At 46.2% G+C, this 20,665-nt stretch overlaps 1 protein-coding gene across 2 annotated transcripts in view; it reads right to left on the reverse strand.

Annotated features, from left to right (window-relative positions):
- The window catches only part of Bfsp1 (beaded filament structural protein 1), a 35,467-nt gene extending 17,537 nt beyond the window's left edge, over positions 1 to 17,930 (reverse strand). For both annotated transcript variants that reach the window (XM_021156425.1, XM_021156424.1), the window contains exons 1-4: positions 17,338 to 17,930; positions 12,330 to 12,390; positions 4,715 to 4,810; positions 1,706 to 1,795 (exon numbers count right to left, since the gene is read on the reverse strand). In XM_021156425.1, the coding sequence (XP_021012084.1) occupies positions 1,706 to 1,795; positions 4,715 to 4,810; positions 12,330 to 12,390; positions 17,338 to 17,693 (603 nt within the window). In that variant the 5' untranslated portion in view covers positions 17,694 to 17,930. The remainder of the gene's footprint in view (positions 1 to 1,705; positions 1,796 to 4,714; positions 4,811 to 12,329; positions 12,391 to 17,337) is intronic.
- Between the last annotated feature and the right edge of the window lie 2,735 nt (positions 17,931 to 20,665).

The following is a 20,665-nucleotide window of genomic DNA, read 5'->3' on the forward strand; positions in this document are numbered from 1 at the left end:
CATCAATAGCCAATAGCTCTTAGGGGAAGGCTAGACCCCCCATGACCCCACCCCATGCATAAATATGTTGACCAGCACAGCTTTGTGCAGACCCGACGCAGGTAATGAGGGCTGTTATAAGTTCACACGTGCAGCAGCCATCATCTAAATGGGGGTTTTAGACTGAGAAAAGGATTTTACATCTCTCACGCCTGCCAGAGACCCATAGTCATGAACAGAGCTGGCCTTTGAAAATGAAATGTCTTCAAGTTTCAACTTCATGACCAAAATGCTAAAGAGAAGAAGAAAGCAATCAGTCTGCTACTGTGGGGATGCCTCGCAGATGAATCCCCAACACAGCAGAGTTGAGAATGGGGCCTAGTTGAAGGTTCTTGTCCTTGGGAATGGATTGGTGCCTCTATGAAGAAGCCCGTGGGAGGGGCTTCTCCTTTTCGGTTCTTCTGACGTGTGAGGATGAGAATTTACCCATTTTTTTCCTTCCCACCTTCCAAGAAAGGCAGCCCAAGACAGTCCCAAACCAGAAGCTAGTTCGTTGATTTTGGACTTCCCAAACTCCTGACTGTGTGAAACTAATTTCTGTACTTTATAAATTATTCAGTCTATGGCACTGTATTATAGCAAATCAGACAGGCTTAGGTCCATCCCAACTTTAAGAAACAGGCAAAAGAGGAGAACAGAGACATTGACAAAGAAGATTGATTAAGAGCAGCTAAATCAGACAACGATACCTAGCATCATTAGCTACTGGAGGATGCAAATTCAACCACAACCAGACTCACTACACACCGAGCAGAGAAACCAAACAGGAACCAAGAACGAAGGGTGAGGCAGCAAGCTCTGTCAGGAATATAAAGCAGGAGCTCTCTCAGAGCTAAAGGGACTGCAACCACAGCCGGGTACAGCAGAAACACCATTCGTAGCCTCTGCACATTTCTGCTGGATTCAAGTCCCTATTTGTGAAGCATTGGGGACGTAGAAGCCATGTCTACAATCCCAACACTCAGGAGCCCAAGCCAGGATGAGTAAAAAGCTCCAAGCCAGCCTGGGTTACAGAGCAAGACTGACTCGAAAGAAAAAAGAGGGGAGGTTGGTCAGGACTATAAAGAGGCCGATAGAAAGTAATTAGGGTTGAAGGTCATCAGGGCCCAGTTCCCTTGGTGAATCCTGCTAACTTTATGAGAAGAGAAAAATCAAAGGACACAGACATAGACAGACAAACAGACAGACTCTGTAAGACATTACCAGCAGGAACACTGCACCTAGATGAAGCCCCTTGACCCTGAATCTCTGGAACTGTAAGCCAACACGACCCTTTTTATAGCTTGCCCATACTATGACTGTGTCATAGAATGGCAAGCTATGGGCAATAGAAAAGAGGCCATACAGCAAAGCATTTTGAAAACCACTTCATTTGGCAGACCACATTTCCTAGAAGAAAATACCTAAGGTATTTACGGGACATAGCTTATGTCCCCTGAAATCTATCAGCGTTTACAGTTTGAACAAAGAACAAACCTCACACTTGAATAGCACTTAGAAGTAGGCAGGAGTTAACTTGTGGTAGTTCCAGCAGTCAGACCCAGTGCTTGTCCCTGGACCTCTGAGAAGGTCAACTCCTCCACAGGAATGGGAGTGAAGACTCAGAGTACAGCCCCTCCCTGCAGGACTGGATAGCGTTCCCTGCAGCTGGGGCTCCAGTACTTACCTCCCTCACCCCAGTAACCAGGGACACTTGAGGAGCAGTCTGTACGATCTGCTGCAGGATGGTGATGTAGGTCTGAATCTCCAGAAGATTCTGTTGCAGAGGGAAAGCATTTTCATTAGAAGTTGAGCTGCTGGAATCTCACCCCCTTCCCTATGTGAGCCCAGGAGTGAGTGCCTGCACACACTGGCCCACAGCTGTGGCCACACTCGGAAGGACAGAGGGATAAGCTGCAGCCTCCACGGATGTCATACTGGAGTGGGCATTGCACATTTGCAGAAGCAACGGGGCAGGAGAACCATTGGGCTCAGCTTATTTTGCCATTTCCCTTCAGGTGCCTTCACACACTGCCCCTGGCCTCACAGCACCCTGGATAACAGGTGAGAAGAAAGGGGACCGAACAAGGCCTGGAAGCTACAAAGGACTGTGACAGTACAGGGCAGTGCTTCAGTGAGAGGGCAACTTTAGCCAGTCACGCCTACACTGGATGACTTAGTGGATATGAGTGTCTTCTCAGGTAAGCTTCAAAGTCTCCTAGACTAAAGGTCCTTTTATGAGACAGGGCTAGCCATCTACAGGGAGGCCTGGTGACCTTAAACAGACACTGCACCTTTCCTAGCTCTGAGCAATGACTGATAACACGACTCTCTACAGAAAACAGCCTTGACTAATCATTGGTCAAGTTGTCCAGGAAACTTCGAGGGCCCCACCCCATGAGTGAAAAAGATTGGCCTTCAGGTGAGACCAGTGCTCCCCTCTCTCACGCTATCCCCCACAGTCCTCCACTGATGTAACTGTGGAACAAGGACCACTATCTCAGGCTCTGTTCCTAGGGGCTGACTCGAGCCCTTCCTCATCAGGCTGGGACCCAACAGATAACGAATGGGAGCTTCCCACCATTGTTCTAAGTGCCTGCCTACTTCAGGCTGGCTCCAGACACTGCTCTCGGGATCCGATAAGATAAATATAAGGAAGCTGGAAGGTGTGGAGGAGGAAGCAGGCAAGGGCCTGGTGAGAGGCCGGGAAGACTGCCAGGGAGAGGGTACTACAGTCAGAGTGCAGGGTACACACAGGGAGGTGGGGAGGGTGGGAGGGAACACCAGGCTAGCTGGGTCCTTGCCCAGCTCCAAGCTGTCTCTAAATTACCAAGTTGTCTTAGTCTGAGTTTCCCCAGAGAAAGATCTGGGTGTGGACACAGCTGAGTTGGGCAATGGCTCGGGGCCTTGTGACTAACAGGACAGAGAAGAGGCAGGGAAAGGACACTGGCTAAGCAGGACGTGCCATCAGTTGCACTCCCGTGGGCACAAAGATCAGACTGCTGAGGACCTCCGCCAAGTCCTGCTACCCAGACAAGAGGAGCCCAGGGGGTTTACACGCAGACGCCCATCAGCCACTGAACAAGGCTGCTCCAGGGGTAGAGAAGTTCCCCTCTATTTCCTATGTGAGTGTAGCTTTCCACTGCTACAGTAAGCTCCTTGGCAAAAAGACACAGATACTGTATCAATGAAACAAGGACCCCAAAGAGGACTCCACAGAATGAAAGCTTCCCCAAGAAATTCTAGCCTGGGTGAGAGCAGAGAGAGCCTCAGGACAAATAAGAAACTCCCCCATTCACCCCAGGAACAGGGTCCTCACAGCCCTAGAGACTTGCAGCTAACTAACTCTATGCAGGACACTTCCTGGCTTTGGTTTCCTCTCTTTTCCAAAATAACAAGGAAGATAGGGAACGAATTCTGGTCAGCTGTAAATAACTTTATTCCCTTTATCCCAGAGATTCTCAACCTGAGGGTCCCGACCCCTTTGGAGTAATATGACCCTTTCAGAGGGGTCACCTAAGACTGTGGGAAAACACTACAATTTATAACAGTAGCAAAATTATAGTTATTAAGTAGCAACAAAAATAATTCTGTGGTTGGGGGTGGGGGGTCACAACAACAGGAGGAACTGTATTAAAGGGTTGCAGCACTAGGAAGGTTGAAAACCTCTGCTTTTCCCATTCCTGTGTCCAGATTCCTGCTGGTAAGTCAAGACACAACAGACCTAAGGTTGAGGTTACCATATGGGCAGTTAGAGAAGACCAGAGCCTAAGACCACTGCCTCCCCTCTCTGTTAACCCATGGTTAACCCAGAGCAGCACCAAAGAGGATACCACTCACATTTTAAAGATAGGAAGCAGCCCAGAGAGGCCAGGCTGCTCTCTCACAATTACACAATGCTAGGATGTGATTGTCCAGTGTGCCAAGGCCTCCAGCATCACACCTGCCAGAGGCGTGTAAGGAGTGGAAAGGTTAGGATACTCTGAAGGAGGAGGCTCTTAGCTGAAGGGGATTACAACCCCATAGGAAGAACAACAGTATCAACTAACTCAGACCCCCCAGGGCTCCCAGAGACTAAGCCATCAACCAAAGAGCCTACATGGGCTGGCCCATGCCACCACCCCCCCCTACCCCGGCACCCACATATGTAGCAGAGGACTGCCCCGTCTGGCCTCAGTGGGAAAGGATGTGCTAAATCCTGTAGAAACGTGATGCCCCAGAGAAGGGGGATGAAGAACTCATGGAGGGGGGACCAAGAAGGGGGAAAACATTTAGAATGTAAATAAATAAAATAATTAGTATAAATAATAAATAAACAAATAAAAGAGGTTCCTAAAAGAAAGTGTTATCTGGTTGCCTCTAAGGCAGAGCTAAGAACTGTAAAACAAGCACACACACATATTCTCCCTTCTCTTTATTTTTCTGAGATAAAACAGTAGACTGCTTAATAGGGATGGAGCTGCCAAAATAATTTTGTAAATTACGACACTAAAACCTAACATCGCAATTCCCAGCATATCCTGCCATTGTCTGCTGATGTTCTCTAGGCACCTCTGGCTGGGTAAGTGCTGTCCAGTGGCCAGCTCATGCCAGTTCAGGGTCTGTAGTCACACATTGCTCACTCTAGCAGTCTCCTGTCCAACCCAACCCATGCTGGGTTTTGTAAGAGCAAGGGCTTCCCACACGTGCTGGTTACCTTCTTGTACCTGTCCTTGGCCACACTGATATCTGCCTGCAGAAACTGTGCCTCCAACTGAAGGTGCAGGTTACGCAATAAGGCTTCATCCGCTTCCTGAAACAGACAGACAAACAAAAAAAGCCATGCTAGGGTCACAATGAGCACTTAGGTGTAAAGTGAACCAGTGTAGAAACACAGGGCACGGGGCCGAGGTGGGGACTTGATAAGGGATTCTTGTTCAGTGGGTCTAGATCTCTCTCTCTCTCTCTTCTATACTCTGTGTGTGTGTATGAGTGTGTTTGTGTGTTGTGTGTATGAGTGTGTTTGTGTGTGTGTATGAGTGTGTGTGTGTGAATGTGTGTGTGAGTGTGTGTGTGAGTGTGTGTATGAGTGTGTGTATGAGTGTGTGTGAGTGTGTGTGTATGAGTGTGTGTGTGTATGTGTGTATGAGTGTGTGTGTGAGTGTGTGTGAGTGTGTGTGTGTATGAGTGTGTGTGTGTGTGAGAGTGTGTGTGAATGTGTGTGTGAGTGTGTGTGTGAATGTGTGTGTGAGTGTGTGTNGAGTGTGTGTGTGAATGTGTGTGTGAGTGTGTGTATGAGTGTGTGTGTGTGTGTGTGTATTTGTGTGTGTGTGTGAGTGTGTGTGTATGAGTGTGTGTGTGTGTGAGTGTGTGTGTGTGTGTGTGTGTGTGTGTGTGTGTGTGTGTGTACATGTGAACCATCTTGCATGGATGGAAGTCAGAAGACAACGCTCAGGAGCTGAGTCTCTCCGTCCACCATGGGTTCCTGGGATCCTGAGCAGGTCATCAGCCGTGCACAGCAAGCGCTTTTCCCCACGGAGCCATCTTGCCAGCCCTACATGCTGAGTTCTAAATAAAGCAGTAGGCTACTCAGTAAACCTGGTTGAGAACAGTACTTCTCATTATGCGGTGATTTTGAACTCAAAGGGACATTTGGCAATGTCCAGAGGTACAATTATTGTCAGGACTTAAATGCAGGGTGAAGAAGACTGCTGTAAGTCTCCTACAGTACACAACAGTCCACCACACCACACCACACTCACACAACAAAGACTATTACAGCCTAAACATCCACAGTGCAAGGTTTCAGAAACCTTATCAAGAAAAGGCCAAGAGTATAGACATACTCACATTCCAAATAGCCTTTAGACTTACATACATCTATGTTTGTTTTGTATCTTGCCATCACTACCTTGAATTTCAAGACCAAACCTATATGAAGGTGGAGGGAGAGAAATGACTCCACAAAGTTGTCCTCTGACCTTCACACAAACACACACACACACAAACACCACAGCATGTAACCCCACCCCTCCCCCACATTACATCACACACACACACACTTATATATACATACAATAATAATAACAATAATGATAAAATAGTTTTAAAGGTTGTGCTCATATCTGAAATTGACTTAAATGCTTCAGTATGTATGGTGTGACGTAGATCTGTCAGGAATCTGCCTAGGCACACCTGCCAATACCTGAGACATTTGCCAAATGGTTTTGTACTGACCTCTTAAGAACTTTTCATGATGAATGCTAGTAATGGCTTTTTATTAATAAAAGTAGATACAGGTTAGGTCAAACTATTTAAGAGACACTACTCTCCAATGAGAGAGTTAGAATAACCAAGATAAGTGGATGGCCAGGGGTTATTGAGACACTTTGACTGTTAGCCCAGCAGAGCTCTTGGAATGCATTCTCTGGAATGTCACTGGATTCCCTAAATGTTCTTATTAAAAGACCATAGATGTAGGAAGATTCCTGATATCTGATGCTGACAGGCAGGATACAGAGATTCTGACTCTACAGTGGGACCTGCCTCAAGTGGCCTTCCTAGACACTGCTGTCTTCACACCTGTGACACTGGAGAGTCAGAGCTGCAGGGAGTCTACTCATGCCCCCATGGGATTTTGGGGTCTGTGTCAGAACAAATACTTTGAATGTATGTATGCCTCACCTCCTTCAGGAATAGCCCTTTGATGGGTAGGGGCTCACCACCCTGGAGCTGGAGTTATCTGGGACAGATGTGGAGTGTCAGAAAAAGACACAAAGCCAATTTCTCGGATGTTTTCTACTTTGCCTCGGTCCCTTTTAAGCCCTATAGGGTTAGGATGGGCTAAGTATAAGTTACTCTTATTGATGCTCCGTTTTTTAACCAAAAATGAACCTATATTTGACCCGCAATTACTGAAGAATTAGAAATGAAATTCCACGCACCCCTTGTCCCTTGCATTATTGCTAAGAGAAATCAAACACTCGGAATCTTATAGATGGGAGAGACCTTGGAGAACATTGGTCTGCTCACGAGTTTTTTAAAGCCAGCCATACCGTCCTTCAAGTAAAGTGTACCATGGAAGTCACTGTATAAGATCAAAGCAAAGGTGCTTCGTTTATTTTTTTCCTTTTAAGATGAACCTTACACATGCTAAGCACACTGGATCATCTTCCTGCAGATCATAAAAGAACACAGACAGCCCATCAGTCCAGCAGTTCTAGTCCCTTCATGGTCCTCCAACCAAATCCATCGAATGTATGGCTCTGGCAAGTACATTTCAAGCCTAAAGTCTTTTGGAGGGAGCAGTGGGTCCCTCCATTCATTAAGGGAAACTAACAGATGGTACAGGACTTGAGCTTTTCTGGGATGCTGAATGGAGAGCTCCTCCTACCAGACAGACACCTACCATCCTTCCACACCTACCCCTGGGGATTAACGCCAGGGCCAGCACTGGCTCCCACAAAGCAATATTTCAAAGCCGCCTGTCACGATAATAAAAATGCAATGCTTGTCTTTACAGTAGGATAATCAGGTGCTTCTGTAAGCACACGTCTTGCTTGAAAGACAATCATGCTCCAAACTGCCCGGAAAATCCCAGAGGAGATCCAGCAGGTCTGCACTGCGCAGCTGCTGATATGATGAGAATTTATTTTGGAAGCGTGTTCTTTTATTTGTGCCAGAGCACAGAAATGTGTAGACGCTTGTGTTTTCATTATGCCTGAGATGCTGTCAGCTGAATTTTCAAACGCTGCAGCAACAGAGGCATCTAGAGTTTTCAGAACTGACTGCCTGTGTCAACTGTCTAATTTGAGAAAATAATCCAACCCTGATACTGTGTGAGCTCAAAACAAGGCAGACGTTCACAAAACAGATGACACCATGAGAGAGCCAGCCATACATGCAAAAGCTCGTGGGGATTCCAATACCCACTCCAGGTGCTGAGGACACAGTGAAGTTCCCCATGACCCGGGATATTTACAGCTCCACCCGCACTGTGCTGGGGATGGAAACCAAGGTTTTGCGCATGCTACGAAAGCACTTTCCTACCAAGCCATTTTTGAGAAAGGAACCAGAGAGACAATTAAAATTCAAGGCACCCTTGACAACTTCAAACCCCAGCTGCTAAGAAATGGAGAACCAAGTTCATTAAAGCCACTGATTAAAGCTAGGATTTAATTTATAAACACTTTTCCTTCAACTCCGGAGATCAAAAAAAAAAATCTTCCCCAAAAATGTTACAAGTTGCTCTCTGTGTCTGTCTGGAGGAGGCTCTGGGTGAGCTGAGGCTCCTCTCCTTGGCCTCATTTCTGTTTTCTGCTCTTCCTCCACCTTCCTTTCCAGAAGGCCTCTCCACCCTCCAGCCTCCTCCTAGCCACCTCCCTTCCCAGCCCCGCTCCCCGCCCCCCAGAGTGAGGAATTCTTGGTAGAAGCTGGTAGAAGCTGGTAACCCAGACAGTGGTCGATTCATTTTCCATCATTACTGCCCTGGACCTCAGTGCCTCCTGCTCTTTCCCACAGGCAACGTCAGAGGCCAGTAAACTGCACGGTGTGAGCCAGCCTTTGAATGTTTTTCATTGTTTTTAAGTAAAGCCGTGTACCTAGAAGTCGAATCAATTTAAACTGTTCAATTTAAAGAAAAGGGGGAGAGTAAGGCTTCAAAGTCCACTTCTTAGAGCCCTCTCAACCGATAAGCAAACTTGGGAATCATTGGTAGCTGGTAATCTTCTAAGTACACTTGTGTGGCAATGAATTATAGAAGCTGTACAAGCCTCAATGTTTATTTAAAAGCCATCTGCGGTTCTTGCTCCATCAAAGGCTGAGCATGTGACTAACTCTGGCCACACTGTTTTAAGTGTTATGTTGAGGGTTTAATTTCCCTTCAAAGCGGGTAACAAAGAGTGACCTGCTCTAATGTATGTGCTGTTGAGAGCCAAAAATGTTCTGGTCCGGAAGTCCAATTGCATGAGCAATGTGAACGTATGACAGGAGTGTGAACAAAGAATCAAAGGCTGAATCAAAGTCTTTCCACAGCCACACCCAAGGGTGAAATCGTCCTGCAAGTGACATTCCAGGAAATGGCCCTGAGACTAACGGGAGAGGCAAAGAGTCGGTCTGACTAAGCAAATATCTCCAGACTTGTGCAGCAAAATCTTTGACCCAAGCCTGGCAAGATGGCTGAGCAGTTAAGATACTTGCTGCCAAGGCTGAGAACGTGGGTTCAGCTCCCAAGATCCTGTGGTAGAGGGAGAGAACAGACCCCCTGAAGGTGTCCTCTGATCACATGCAATGGCACATGCGCCCACATACAAACACACAACAACAACAAATGTAAATAACACATGAAATCACTTTTCTGACCAACAGGGTGAGAATTCCACTCTTCCAACCTCCTTCTCAGCTGATGACACCCATCCACAGACAGAGAACAATGGGATACAGAGAGCTAGCCAGGCAGACAGATCACCATTGTGAACAAAGCTCAATCCGCCTAGAAACCCTGGAGACTTGTGGAACTCTCTCCTCGGAGGAAGGAACAACTGGGGAACTTATTCACACACTGCTGACCCTCAATGAGTAAGGTTCACTTCCTGGAGTGTGCACACCCATGCTTCTGGGCTGAGTGAGTCACGTTCCCACAGCAAGAGGCGCAGGAAGCCTCCTTGTTCCCTGCACATGTGCTAACCGGGTCAGGTGTCCCAGGATAAGGATCCACTATCAAGATCTGCCTCTCACCTGCAGCACATGACTTTGTGTCTGGCTTCTGAGGGACTGTTTCTCTGATAGTCATTAGGAAGTTGAGAATGAGCCACAAATACAAAATACTCCGGCCTGTGCCTACCATGCACGGGATGCAGGGTTCAGCAGCTGCTTAAGCTCAAGGGAGTTTGTCACTGGAGGAAGAAGCTGGGCTGATTTCTTTCTGAGAGTGACATCTGCCCCATCAATAACCAGAGGCTGATCTGGCACTCCCACAAGCTGACCCAAGGACCTTCCCAATCCAGTGTTTACATGGCTTCACTTAACCCAAGTGCAGTTACTGTCCACTCTGGGTTTTCTTTAGGTTGATTCAGGGTTTTTTTTTCCTTAGGTTTATTTGAAATGAACTTTTAAAATGTAATATGCTTGAAATAAAAAGCAACCATAAAAATTCATAATTCAGGAGGCTGGAGAGATAACTAAGCAGCTAAAAAGCCCACGCTGTTCTTCCAGGGGGCCCACGTTCAGCTCCCAGCACCCATGTCAGGTGGTTCATAACCACCTCTAACTCCATCTCCAGGGGACCGGATGCCCTTTCTGATCTCCATGGGTACCTGCAGACACGCGGCATATTCTCACACAGTCACATACATATATACACATAAGTAAAACTTCTTTAGGAAAAAAAATGATAATGGGAGCTGGAGAGATGGCTGGGCAGTTAAGAACACTTGTTGCTCTTGCAAAGGACCTGGGTTCGGGTCCCAGCACCCACAAAGCAACTCATAACCATCCATAACTCCAGTGCACTAGCTCCAGTTCCCTCTTCTAACCTCTGCAAGCACCAGGCCACACACATGTCGCATAGACACACATGAGAACAAAACACCCACACAGATGAAACGAATAAATCTAAAAATAAAAGAAAAAGTCAATTCACAACCATGAAGAACTATACTCCTCCATGCACCAGCTAGAACCAGCTGGAATCCGCTCCTATTCCATCAGGTCATGCATGTCACAGTTAGGGGGGAGGGAAGCTGGTAACTGTCACATCAGATGCTCTGCTCATCACCACAGATGAAGACTGTGCACTGCTTTAGACGGTAACCCCTACCGTCTAAAGCGGCTGCCGGGTAGGTATATGGGGAGAATTGTAAGACAAATCTGCACTCAGCGGGGAAGAGTTCTGTCTAAGTTAGGACTTCTACTGCTGTGGTAACACCATGAGCAAAGGTAACCTGGACATGAAAGGATGTGTGGCAGCTTACACCCCTCAGGTCACACTCTGTCACTGAATAAAGTCAGGGCAAGGACTCAAAGCAGGAACTTGGAGGCCGGAACTGAAGAGAGGCCGTGGAAGAGTGCCGCTTGATAGCTTGTTCCTCATGCCTTGATCAGCCTGCTTTCTTATACCATCCAGGACCACGAGTCCAAGGCTTCTCATACCAATCAATCATTGGTGAAGAAATGTCCTACAGACTTGCCTACAGGCACTCTGGTGTGAGCATTCTCTCAACTGACATTCCCTCTTCTCAGATGACTCTAGTTTGTGTCAAGTTGACAAAATGAACAAACAGGACAAATTCAGTGTCTTAGCAGCAAGGAGGATGAGGATGTGAGCAGGGGAGAGTTGGAGGGCTAGCCAACAACAGCATCGCATGACTCCTTCCACCCCAATGCGTGAGCTCTGGCATGACCAGGAAAGATGGCTCTTGTAGTTTTTAGACATGTCTGTGTCTGTCCAACCCTTTTGTCCACAACAGACTCTGCTACTCATAGCAGAACTCTCCCAACTCCACAGAAAACCCAATCCGGCTGACAATGTACAATTAGAAAAAGGAAACTGCCCTCCCTAGGAACAACTTCATACAACCATTTCTGGAATGTTCCAGGATCCCTGGCACCTCCCCTGTGGCTGTTTTTGTGCTTCAAAAAGAGGGAGCTTCAAGGGAAACGGATGGTTCTTCCCCTCTTCCTTGAGCCCTTTGCTTCAGAAAAGCAACCTCAAGACTATTAGCCAAGAGAATAAAGGTGTCAATTTACACAATAAACACTGTCATTCATGATCCATCTATCTGGATAAAATAGCAGTGGGCTGTTTGCTGTAATGCTATCATATTTTGAGTCCAGAACTATGGTTCATGTGTCAGGAGCTTGGTCTTCAGGGCAGGGGTATTAAGAGATAATAGGACCTTCAAAGGATGGGGCATGGTGAGAGGGCCTTCCATCCCCTGCCCCAACTGTGGCTTCCTATTTTGCCATGCAAGCTCACTTCACATGTTCCCACAATAGCTCTAAGTCAGGGACCTCCTTCACCAGATCCAGTGACATGTGTTTGTACTAGCAACTTCAAAACTGCGAGGTAGAGAACTCTCTCTTTGTTACAAGTTTCCCATCCTTGGGTATTTCATTATATTATGGAAAACAGGGTCAACATACCTAGCATACCATATCAGCTTCATGGTCTATGGTTCTCTCATGAGACCGAGTACAATGCATCATAAGGTGTTTTCGTGTGTCAGTTCACTCACAAAGACTCACGGACATTAAGAAGTCAAGGAAGAAAATGGTAGCAAGACATTCAGTAGCTGGAAGGAAGCTCCTTAAATCCAAGGCTGTGGTCTGCTCACCTTGTTAAGCCGTTCCAGCATTCCCTTTAGCACCAACTGACATTCACACTCATTTTCGTATCTGTGAATCGGACACACAGGCAAGTTAGACAGCTTCGAGACTTTCACGGTTACAGATCACATTCCCAACGTAAAGTTCAATCTCAGATAACACCGTGCCCTTTCCTTTAAGGAGGCAATTATAATCTTAAAGAAAGAGCTAATTCCGCACTTCCTAGCCCACTGCTTCCCAATAATTTTCATACCATCAAGCACATAGAAAATGCAAATGATGAGAAAATATAAATGACATAGAAGTTTTCCTTCCATTCTGGACCACCTTGGCTGCTTCCCACCCAGCACCTGAGGATGAGGGCATTATATCTCAGCATAGCTGTAACCCAAACATGGGATGGAGACAGGAAGGCTGCCCTGTTCAGTCTGTAACAAATGACAGATTTCCTCATCTGAGGTGCTCCTTCACACTGCAACATGTCAATATTTCTGTATTATATCATTCAACCTCACATCCAAAGAATGCGAGTATGGCTACCTTGGTGGTAGAGATGGGGAACCGAGTGGAGAACCTTGCTCAGGGGCGAGGGATATGGGATCCGGTCCAGTGCTAAAGTGGTTACTGCTCCACCATGAGGACCTGAGTCTTTCTCCCATCTCTCTTAGTTTGGAATCTTTCCGAAGCCAGGTAGGTAGCTTATTTGAGAAAGGACCTCAAGGAGCCTTGAGCAGGGAGTAGGAAGGATGATGGGCATCCTTGACAGCACCAAGTGTGTTGTCAAGCAAGCTAGCACCGTGGGCAGCTAGCATGTGCATTAGTTATCCAAGCTAGAGGATTTCTCTGACCAATGGCCTTTGTCAGAGGCTCAGGGCTGCTCCTTCTTTCCTTTTTAAAGCTGAATGATAGTCTATTTTATGTATACACTACATTTGCTTAGACATTTTAGTTATTGTGAATGGTGCTTTTGTGAGCATGGATGCAAGCTATCCTTTTCCAGAGCCAGACTTCAAGTATTTCCAATGGATGCTGAGAAAGAAAGGCTGTGTTACAGGTCATACTGTGTTTAGCTTCTGGAGAAAATCCTCTCTATAGCAACTCTGTGGCTTCAGCATCCTATCGGGAGGCCCAGGGCATCCCATCCTTACAGACATCTCATTGATCTCTGTCTCTATCCATCCTCAGGGACACAGAGTGGGCCCATGTCACTCTGGTGCTTCTGTCACTCACAGCAGAAACCAATTCTAATTAACACCGAGCCCAACCCACACAGCACAACTTTCTGTGGCCAGTTCATCTTGGCCCATGAGTCAGAGTGAAGTACTGCCAGCCATGGAAGGTGCTATGTGTAACCTCTGTGTTCTCAGACTTAAAGGGCTGGAAGGACAACCAAACCCAAGCAACACTGCCTGCCAGTTACAAGTTCCTCTGTGCTCTCAGACTTAAAGGGCTGAGCAGCTTGCTGTAGGGTGAGCATCCCTAAACTTGTTTTACATTTCACACCAAGAGGTCATTTGCAGTCATTCCTCTTTGTGTGGCTCTAATAGAGCCAGAACTTGTTTTGTCAATAGGTAATTATCTTTGAGAATAACATTGCTAACAAAAATCTAATTTTCTCACGGCCTTTTCTCACTAGAACCATCTAGGACTCTCTGCAGCTTAACAACATGTTTGGTAATGAGCACAGCAACATTGTCTCATGGGTAATTTTCATGCTAGGAAGACCCATCCACATATAGTAAAGAGAAGTGATTTCATTATATAAAATTCATGGTAAGAATTCCCATATTCATATCAGTGAGTTCATAAAGTAAAAAATACTTTATTTTCCATTATCTAGTTGTTTATGTAAATTATTGTTTTGTTTCCGGCCATTTGGATAATTGATTATATTCATTATTGTATTTTGGTGCTTTTCCTAGTTTTTATAGTTCTTGTTGTTTACTGTTTGATTTAGTCTTTGCTATCAGCACTGAAAACACGGCTGTGAAATTACCCACGTCCCAGATGGAGAGCATGTCGAACAGGCTGTGGGCCTCGAGGCTCCCACTTTCCCTTTACCTAATGACTCTCACCTGCCTCTGGCTACACACCAGCTCACCTTGAAAAGGAAAAAACAAATTTGTCATGCAAGTCAGTTAGTGTGTGTGTGTGTCCATGAATGAGGATGAATGTGGAGTGGTGTGTGTATGTATGTGTGTGTGTGTGTGTGTGTGTATGTGTCCATGAATAAGGATGAGTGTGGAGTGATGTGTGTGTGTGTGTTTGTATGTGTGTGTGTTTGTGTGTATGTGTCCATGAATAAGGATGAGTGTGGAGTGATGTGTGTGTGTGTCCATGAATGATGAATGTGGAGTGGGGTGTGTGTGTGTGTGTGTGTGTGTAAAGATTTTCAAATCCCACTAACACAAAGTATTAAAACTCCTCCTTGGGGAAATGGTAGTAAATAATCCAAGGAGGTATTAAATCAACCACGGAGTGTGAAGAACTGTTCCGTGGTGGCCATACAACTCAATCAGGGGCTTCTACCCCACCTTTGATTATTCAACTCCCAGATAAAAGACACATGTGACCTTTAATATATTATATGCCCAGCTATTAGCTGTTGGCAACTTTATTTAACAATAGTTTTAAGTTAAGGAGCAAGGTCATAATGTACATGTGGATTTCCTCATTTCTGGGAGCAACCAGGCCTTGGGGGCCAGTATTTAATATTACAATAATGTCAAAAGATCAAACTTCAACAACCAGGAAATCTCAACATAGTTGTTCACCAGTGAGGTCTCACAGGAGTCATGTTCATCCAAATGACAACAGATGACAGCTATCTGGGGACCCAGGACAACCTATCAATCAATCCATCAAGCTGCTTTGGTATCTGAGCTGCCCGATACTGTGAATGTTTTTAATACCACCTAACAGTATATGCCAAATGACTGTGATGGTATTTTCACATTGTGTGCACTTTACCACCCCCACCAAAAGAAGGAGGGCTACTGACCCACCCAAATGGAATAAGCAGTTTCTTGTAGCATTCCATAGCCTACAAAATCCAGAAGGAGAAACTAAGGGTGCAGCTCAGTAGTAGAAAACTTGCCCAGAGTGCACAAAGCCCTAGATTTGATCACAACACCAAATTTTGAACACATCTCTAATCCCAGCTCTTGGCAGAATGATCACAAAAAAATCTAAGGTCATGCTAGGCAGTATGACCATGCTGGTGCAAGCCTTTAATCCCAGCACTCCAGAGGCAGAGGCAGAGACAGGCAAATCTCTGTGAGTTCAAGGCTAGCCAAGCCTACAGAGTGAGTTCCAGCACAGCCAAAGTTACATAAAAAGAAACCTTGTTTGGGGTTGGGGGGAGCCAAAGTCATGCTAAACTATAGTACCAAGGCCAAGGCTAGGTAGGCTACAGCTATGTACACTTTCCTGTGCATGCTGGCACATCAGCTTCATCTGAAGGAGAGCCTATCTCTGCCCACACTCTACAGGAATCCAGTAATGGATTTTCCAAGACTGCTTTGGGCACAATGTACAGCCAGGACAAGTCTCTGTTCAAGCCCTGCTCCCCACTGGCTCCTGCAAGGCTTATATCCCCATGAGAGATGGAGTTTCAGGTCCCTTCTTGCAAATGGGTTCCTATGGCTCAAAACCAGGAACAGAAAGATTGATGGACTTAATAAACTATCCAGCTTGCCAATAAATTCGCATTATGCTTCATTTTAACGTTTATTATGGAAATAGCAGTTGGACTTGACAAACAAGCTTTAAAATTTACACATTCACTCATTCAAACATAGTCCCCAAATGTCACCCACAACACCATGAAGACAATTAGACTTGGCATGTGTGGATTTGGATGTCATGTCCAGCACAGGCATACGTTAAGTGAGTGATCTGCCCCAGATCCCTTCCCACTCTGAGCCTTGGTCTCTCTGTAAACGATCTGGTAGGATTTGGCTATGAAGGTTATATGACATTAGGACTTCTCAAAAGCCTGGTTCTGCACCAATGATTACCATAACTCTTGTCATGAAAGCTAAGTAACAAAACCAGCATAGGTATCCAACGACAAAGGAATGGATAAAGAAAATGTGATAAAGACAGACAGATGGCTGGGCATGGTGGCGCATGCCTTTAATCCCAGCACTCGGGAGGCAGAAGCAGGCAGATTTCTGAGTTCGAGGCCAGCCTGGTCTACAAGTTGAGTTCCAGGACAGCCAGGTCTATACAGAGAAACTCTGTCTCAAAAAACAAACAAACAAACAAACAAACAAAAAACAGACAAGACAGACAGTTGATATATATATGTAAATTTTTCAGCCATAAAAAAGAAAATTATGTTGTTCCCAGGATAATGGATGCAACTGGAGATTAACATTAAAGCCAACTGATCCAGTTTCAGAAAGCAAATACATGTTTTCTCCAATGTGTAGTTCCTAGACTGTATATAGTCACATAAAGTCATACACACACACACACACACACACACACACAAGAAAAGAAATTGGGGAAAAGGGAGATAAGTGGGAAGGAGGAGAAATGAGAAAAGGGAAGGTAAGGATCCAGGGAAGAATGCGGTTAAGGTGCATACAATATGTACCTGTATGAAAATTAAATTGAAAAAAAAGTATGGAGTCAAAATCGGTCATGTGAGAGTGCATATTCTGAAATTATAGAACCGGGGTGCAACTGGGAACTGGGAGGCTGCAGCTCTGGGGTGGTGCAAACCACCTCGCATATTTGGGTGTTGGCTCAAGTTAAACACCAAAAACTCGAACTATGCATTTAAAACCTGTACGGTCCATTCTATCTATCATCCCAAAACATAGGAAAAGTAAATGAAGCCGGAACCCGAAAGTGCCATGGACCTGAAAGTTGGACATCTGCAGGACCCGTGCATCCCGTGCATCCCGTGCATCCCGACGCCCCTCTCTCCGCGGACAGTCTGCACTTGCCCCACACCTCCCACCACATTGCCTGCGGTGCCTCAGTCTCCCTAACCGTGCCTCTTACTTGCTGCGGAACTCGTCGAGCGCGCGCTGCGCCTCGGCCTCCTGCCTCTCGAGCCGCGCGTGCTCGGCTGCCAGGTCCCGGGCGCGCTGCAGATTGGCCTCGACGTGGCGGGCGAGCGCGTCCTCGGGCCCGGGCTGCTCGCCCAGGCGCTGGAAGGCGTCGAGCTGCCGCCGCAGGCCGGCGTGGCGCTGCTGGAGCGCGCGGGCCCGCTGGACCTGGGCGGCCACGCGCTCGCCCAGTGCCTGCAGCGCTGCCAGGCCGGGCGCGGTTCCCCCGGGCTGGGCGGCAGGGCCCGCGGGCTGGGCGCGCTCGTAGCGCTCCTGGCGGGCCTGGAAGACGTAGCTGCGGCGGTACATGGCTCCCGGAAGGCCGCAGCCTGGGCCGCGCCTGCTAAATAACCCGGTCCGCCCGGCTGGGACGTTCCAGAGCCCATCAGCAGATGTGCCCTCGGGGCGGGCGCCCAACAATGGAGAGCCTCGGCCGCTTTGTGTGCCGGGATTAAGCCGCCCATACAGCTCCCGGGTGGAAGGGGCATCGGGCGAGGACCTCTTTGTTCCGCCATTGTGGAGGCCTGTTGCTGTGTGACAGCACGGAGGGTCAGGGGGACAAGAGAAGCACGATGCTCTTTTGACTGGCTCTGTGTATGCCACCCAAGGCCAGCTTACTAAAGTTCTGCAGCAGAAGGCCTGGCACTTTCTCCTGTCCCTTCCAATTTTCATTATGAATTTACTTAACACCGGGTTTTGTTTGTTGTTGATTTCAGGCTTTTAAAGGGGTTACAATAATACCATGTTGCTGAGGCTGTCTCGGCAAGGGCTTCCTAACTATGCATGCAGATAAAATGATCTAGCTTGTAAGTGTTGAGCTGCCCTCCTAGTAATTTCTTATGACTGTTTGTTTGGGTGTATTTGTGAGGGCTTGACAACTTGTACAGCGACTTAAGAAGACTGGTGATACTGAGCTACACCGTTGCTCTCTCACCAAGGAGGTGAGGTTAGATGCTTCAAACTTAACAGAAATCCTTACAGTCTAAGGACTTAATAAACTATCCAGTTCTCAAGTAAATATTCTCATTATGCTTCACTTTATTATGGAAATAGCAGTTGGAGTTAAAAACAAGCTTTGAAATATTTACATTCACTCAATGTGATAGGCTTTGAAAAATTCAAAAGTAAAATTAATGTTGAAAATATTGAACTATTTGATGAGATTATTCCAGGATATAAATATTTATCATATTAAAATATTTATTTAAAGATCATTATCAAAGTCTGGAGAGATAACTCAGTAGGTAAGCATGCCTGCTGTACAATCACAAGAACCTGTGTTCAAATCCTCGGCACCCAGGAAACGCTGGACATGGCTAAATATGCCTATAACTCAGCAATGGAGAGGGAGACACAGTGATGGAGAAACAGCAAACCTTCAGTTCAATAAGAGACCCTTTGTCAAGGCAGTAAGGCAGAAGGCAGTGAGGAAGACACTAAATGCTCTCCTCTTACCGCAGCATATACGTGCACACATTTCACATTTCTATAACCACATACTTAGCAGTACATGTGTATCACCCACAGTTTAAAAAACCATTATCAAAAGGACTGGCCTCTTATAAATTAAGGCTTAGCAACACCATATATTACCAACCATATGGATTACACATAATTATGCTACAAATTAAAGTTACTAAAAATAGGGAAAATCACCGAGATCTTTGTTTAGTTTATTATCACTCCAAGAAGCCTATATAATAAAGGATTCAGTCTGGAACAAAGCAATGTATGATCTGTATGTGTGGTGACATGGTCATATTCTCTCTCTCTCTCTCTCCCTCTCCCTCTCCCTCTCCCTCTCTCTCTCTCCCTTCCCTCCTTCCTCCATCATTCCCTCTCTCTCCTAAGACATTTAGGTTTTCATGGCCAAGTGGAGGAGAGCATGATGTGAGTATTTTGAAGGTTTCCCACACACTGCTAGTGATGAATTGATTTCCAACTTCCCAGAGAGCAAAACCCACATGTAACAGGTACGGTAAATCATCCATGGCCTTTGACATCACGTGTTAGTCAGTTGTTGCTACAGAACAAACGACCCCAAACTAAGAGTCGAGAAATAACACGTATTTATCACCACTCTCTGGGTCCCCAGCCCGGCTGAACAGTTCTTCTAGCTGCAGGTCTTTTGATCGGCTGAGACAGCACCATAGGTCTTGTCCTTCTGAGTTAGCAATGTCAGAAGCCCTGCCAAACAGGTTCATCCAGGTTTCCCTCGGCAGTGAGTCCACTCACATCCTGTTGCTCAGTCAAATTACAGGCTCACAGACAGCCCAAGTGGGGAGTTACACGGGAGTCTGAAGAGATGACTCAGTAAAATACTCTCTGCTAAGCCTGAGTACCTGAAGTCCCCCTCATCCCTGCACCCATCTCCTTCAGGTGGAAGGAGAATTTGGTGTCACAAGTCTATGTAACCCCAATTCTGGAGCTGGGAGACAAGCAAGCAGATGTAGGGTGCTCTCCAGCCAGCCAGCTTACTGAACCAGACAATATCATTGAATGGGGCCAAATTACTTGAGCTGAAGTTCAATGAGAGACTCTGTCTCAGAGAATACCGTATAGACTAAGAGAGAAAGACAGCTGGAGTTGAGCTCTGGCCTCCCTCTGTGCACACACAGAAGGGCATACGTACATACAAATGGATGAAGTGGGGTGGAATGGCTCACTCGGACCATGACAAGGATTTAGATATATTATCCCATCACACTAGTGTAAAGAATCGATACCAATTCTCTCTACAGCACAGAATAATCCCATTGGAAATAAATATATCCCAGAAATATACCAAAGGAGAAGGACAGCATCGTTCCCATATAATATGGTGCAGCAAGTATTTTTCAGACTATCTACTAATAAGCCAATGTGGTGATATATCCATCTAACTCAGTTAATAACTGAGCAAGGTGATGTCCCTCCTGTCAAGAAATAAGACATATTACAGGCTATAATCTTCCTCCCAAGTTGCTTTGAGTCAGCAGACAAGAACAATAATTTATATTGGCATGTAAGCTGTTTTATGCTGTGGTTAGAATACCCCAACGTTAGGGGTATAAACAACAAAGATTTGCTTGCTGCTCCTGAGATGCATCAGTCTGGAGTGAGCTGTAGCCTTCGCCCTGTGTACTTACTGAAGTAGCTACTGTTCCTGAGTACTGACGTTCATCTTAGAGAATGATAGCATGGCTGGTTTTGAACATTTCCAGACAATATCATTGAATGGGGCCAAATTACTTGGCCCCACTAAACTCCAAATGCACTTCTAAGTCAACAGAAGGGACTGC

The sequence above is a fragment of the Mus caroli genome, chromosome 2 (genome assembly GCF_900094665.2).
Source record: "Mus caroli chromosome 2, CAROLI_EIJ_v1.1, whole genome shotgun sequence".
NCBI classification, from domain to species: Eukaryota; Metazoa; Chordata; class Mammalia; order Rodentia; family Muridae; genus Mus; species Mus caroli.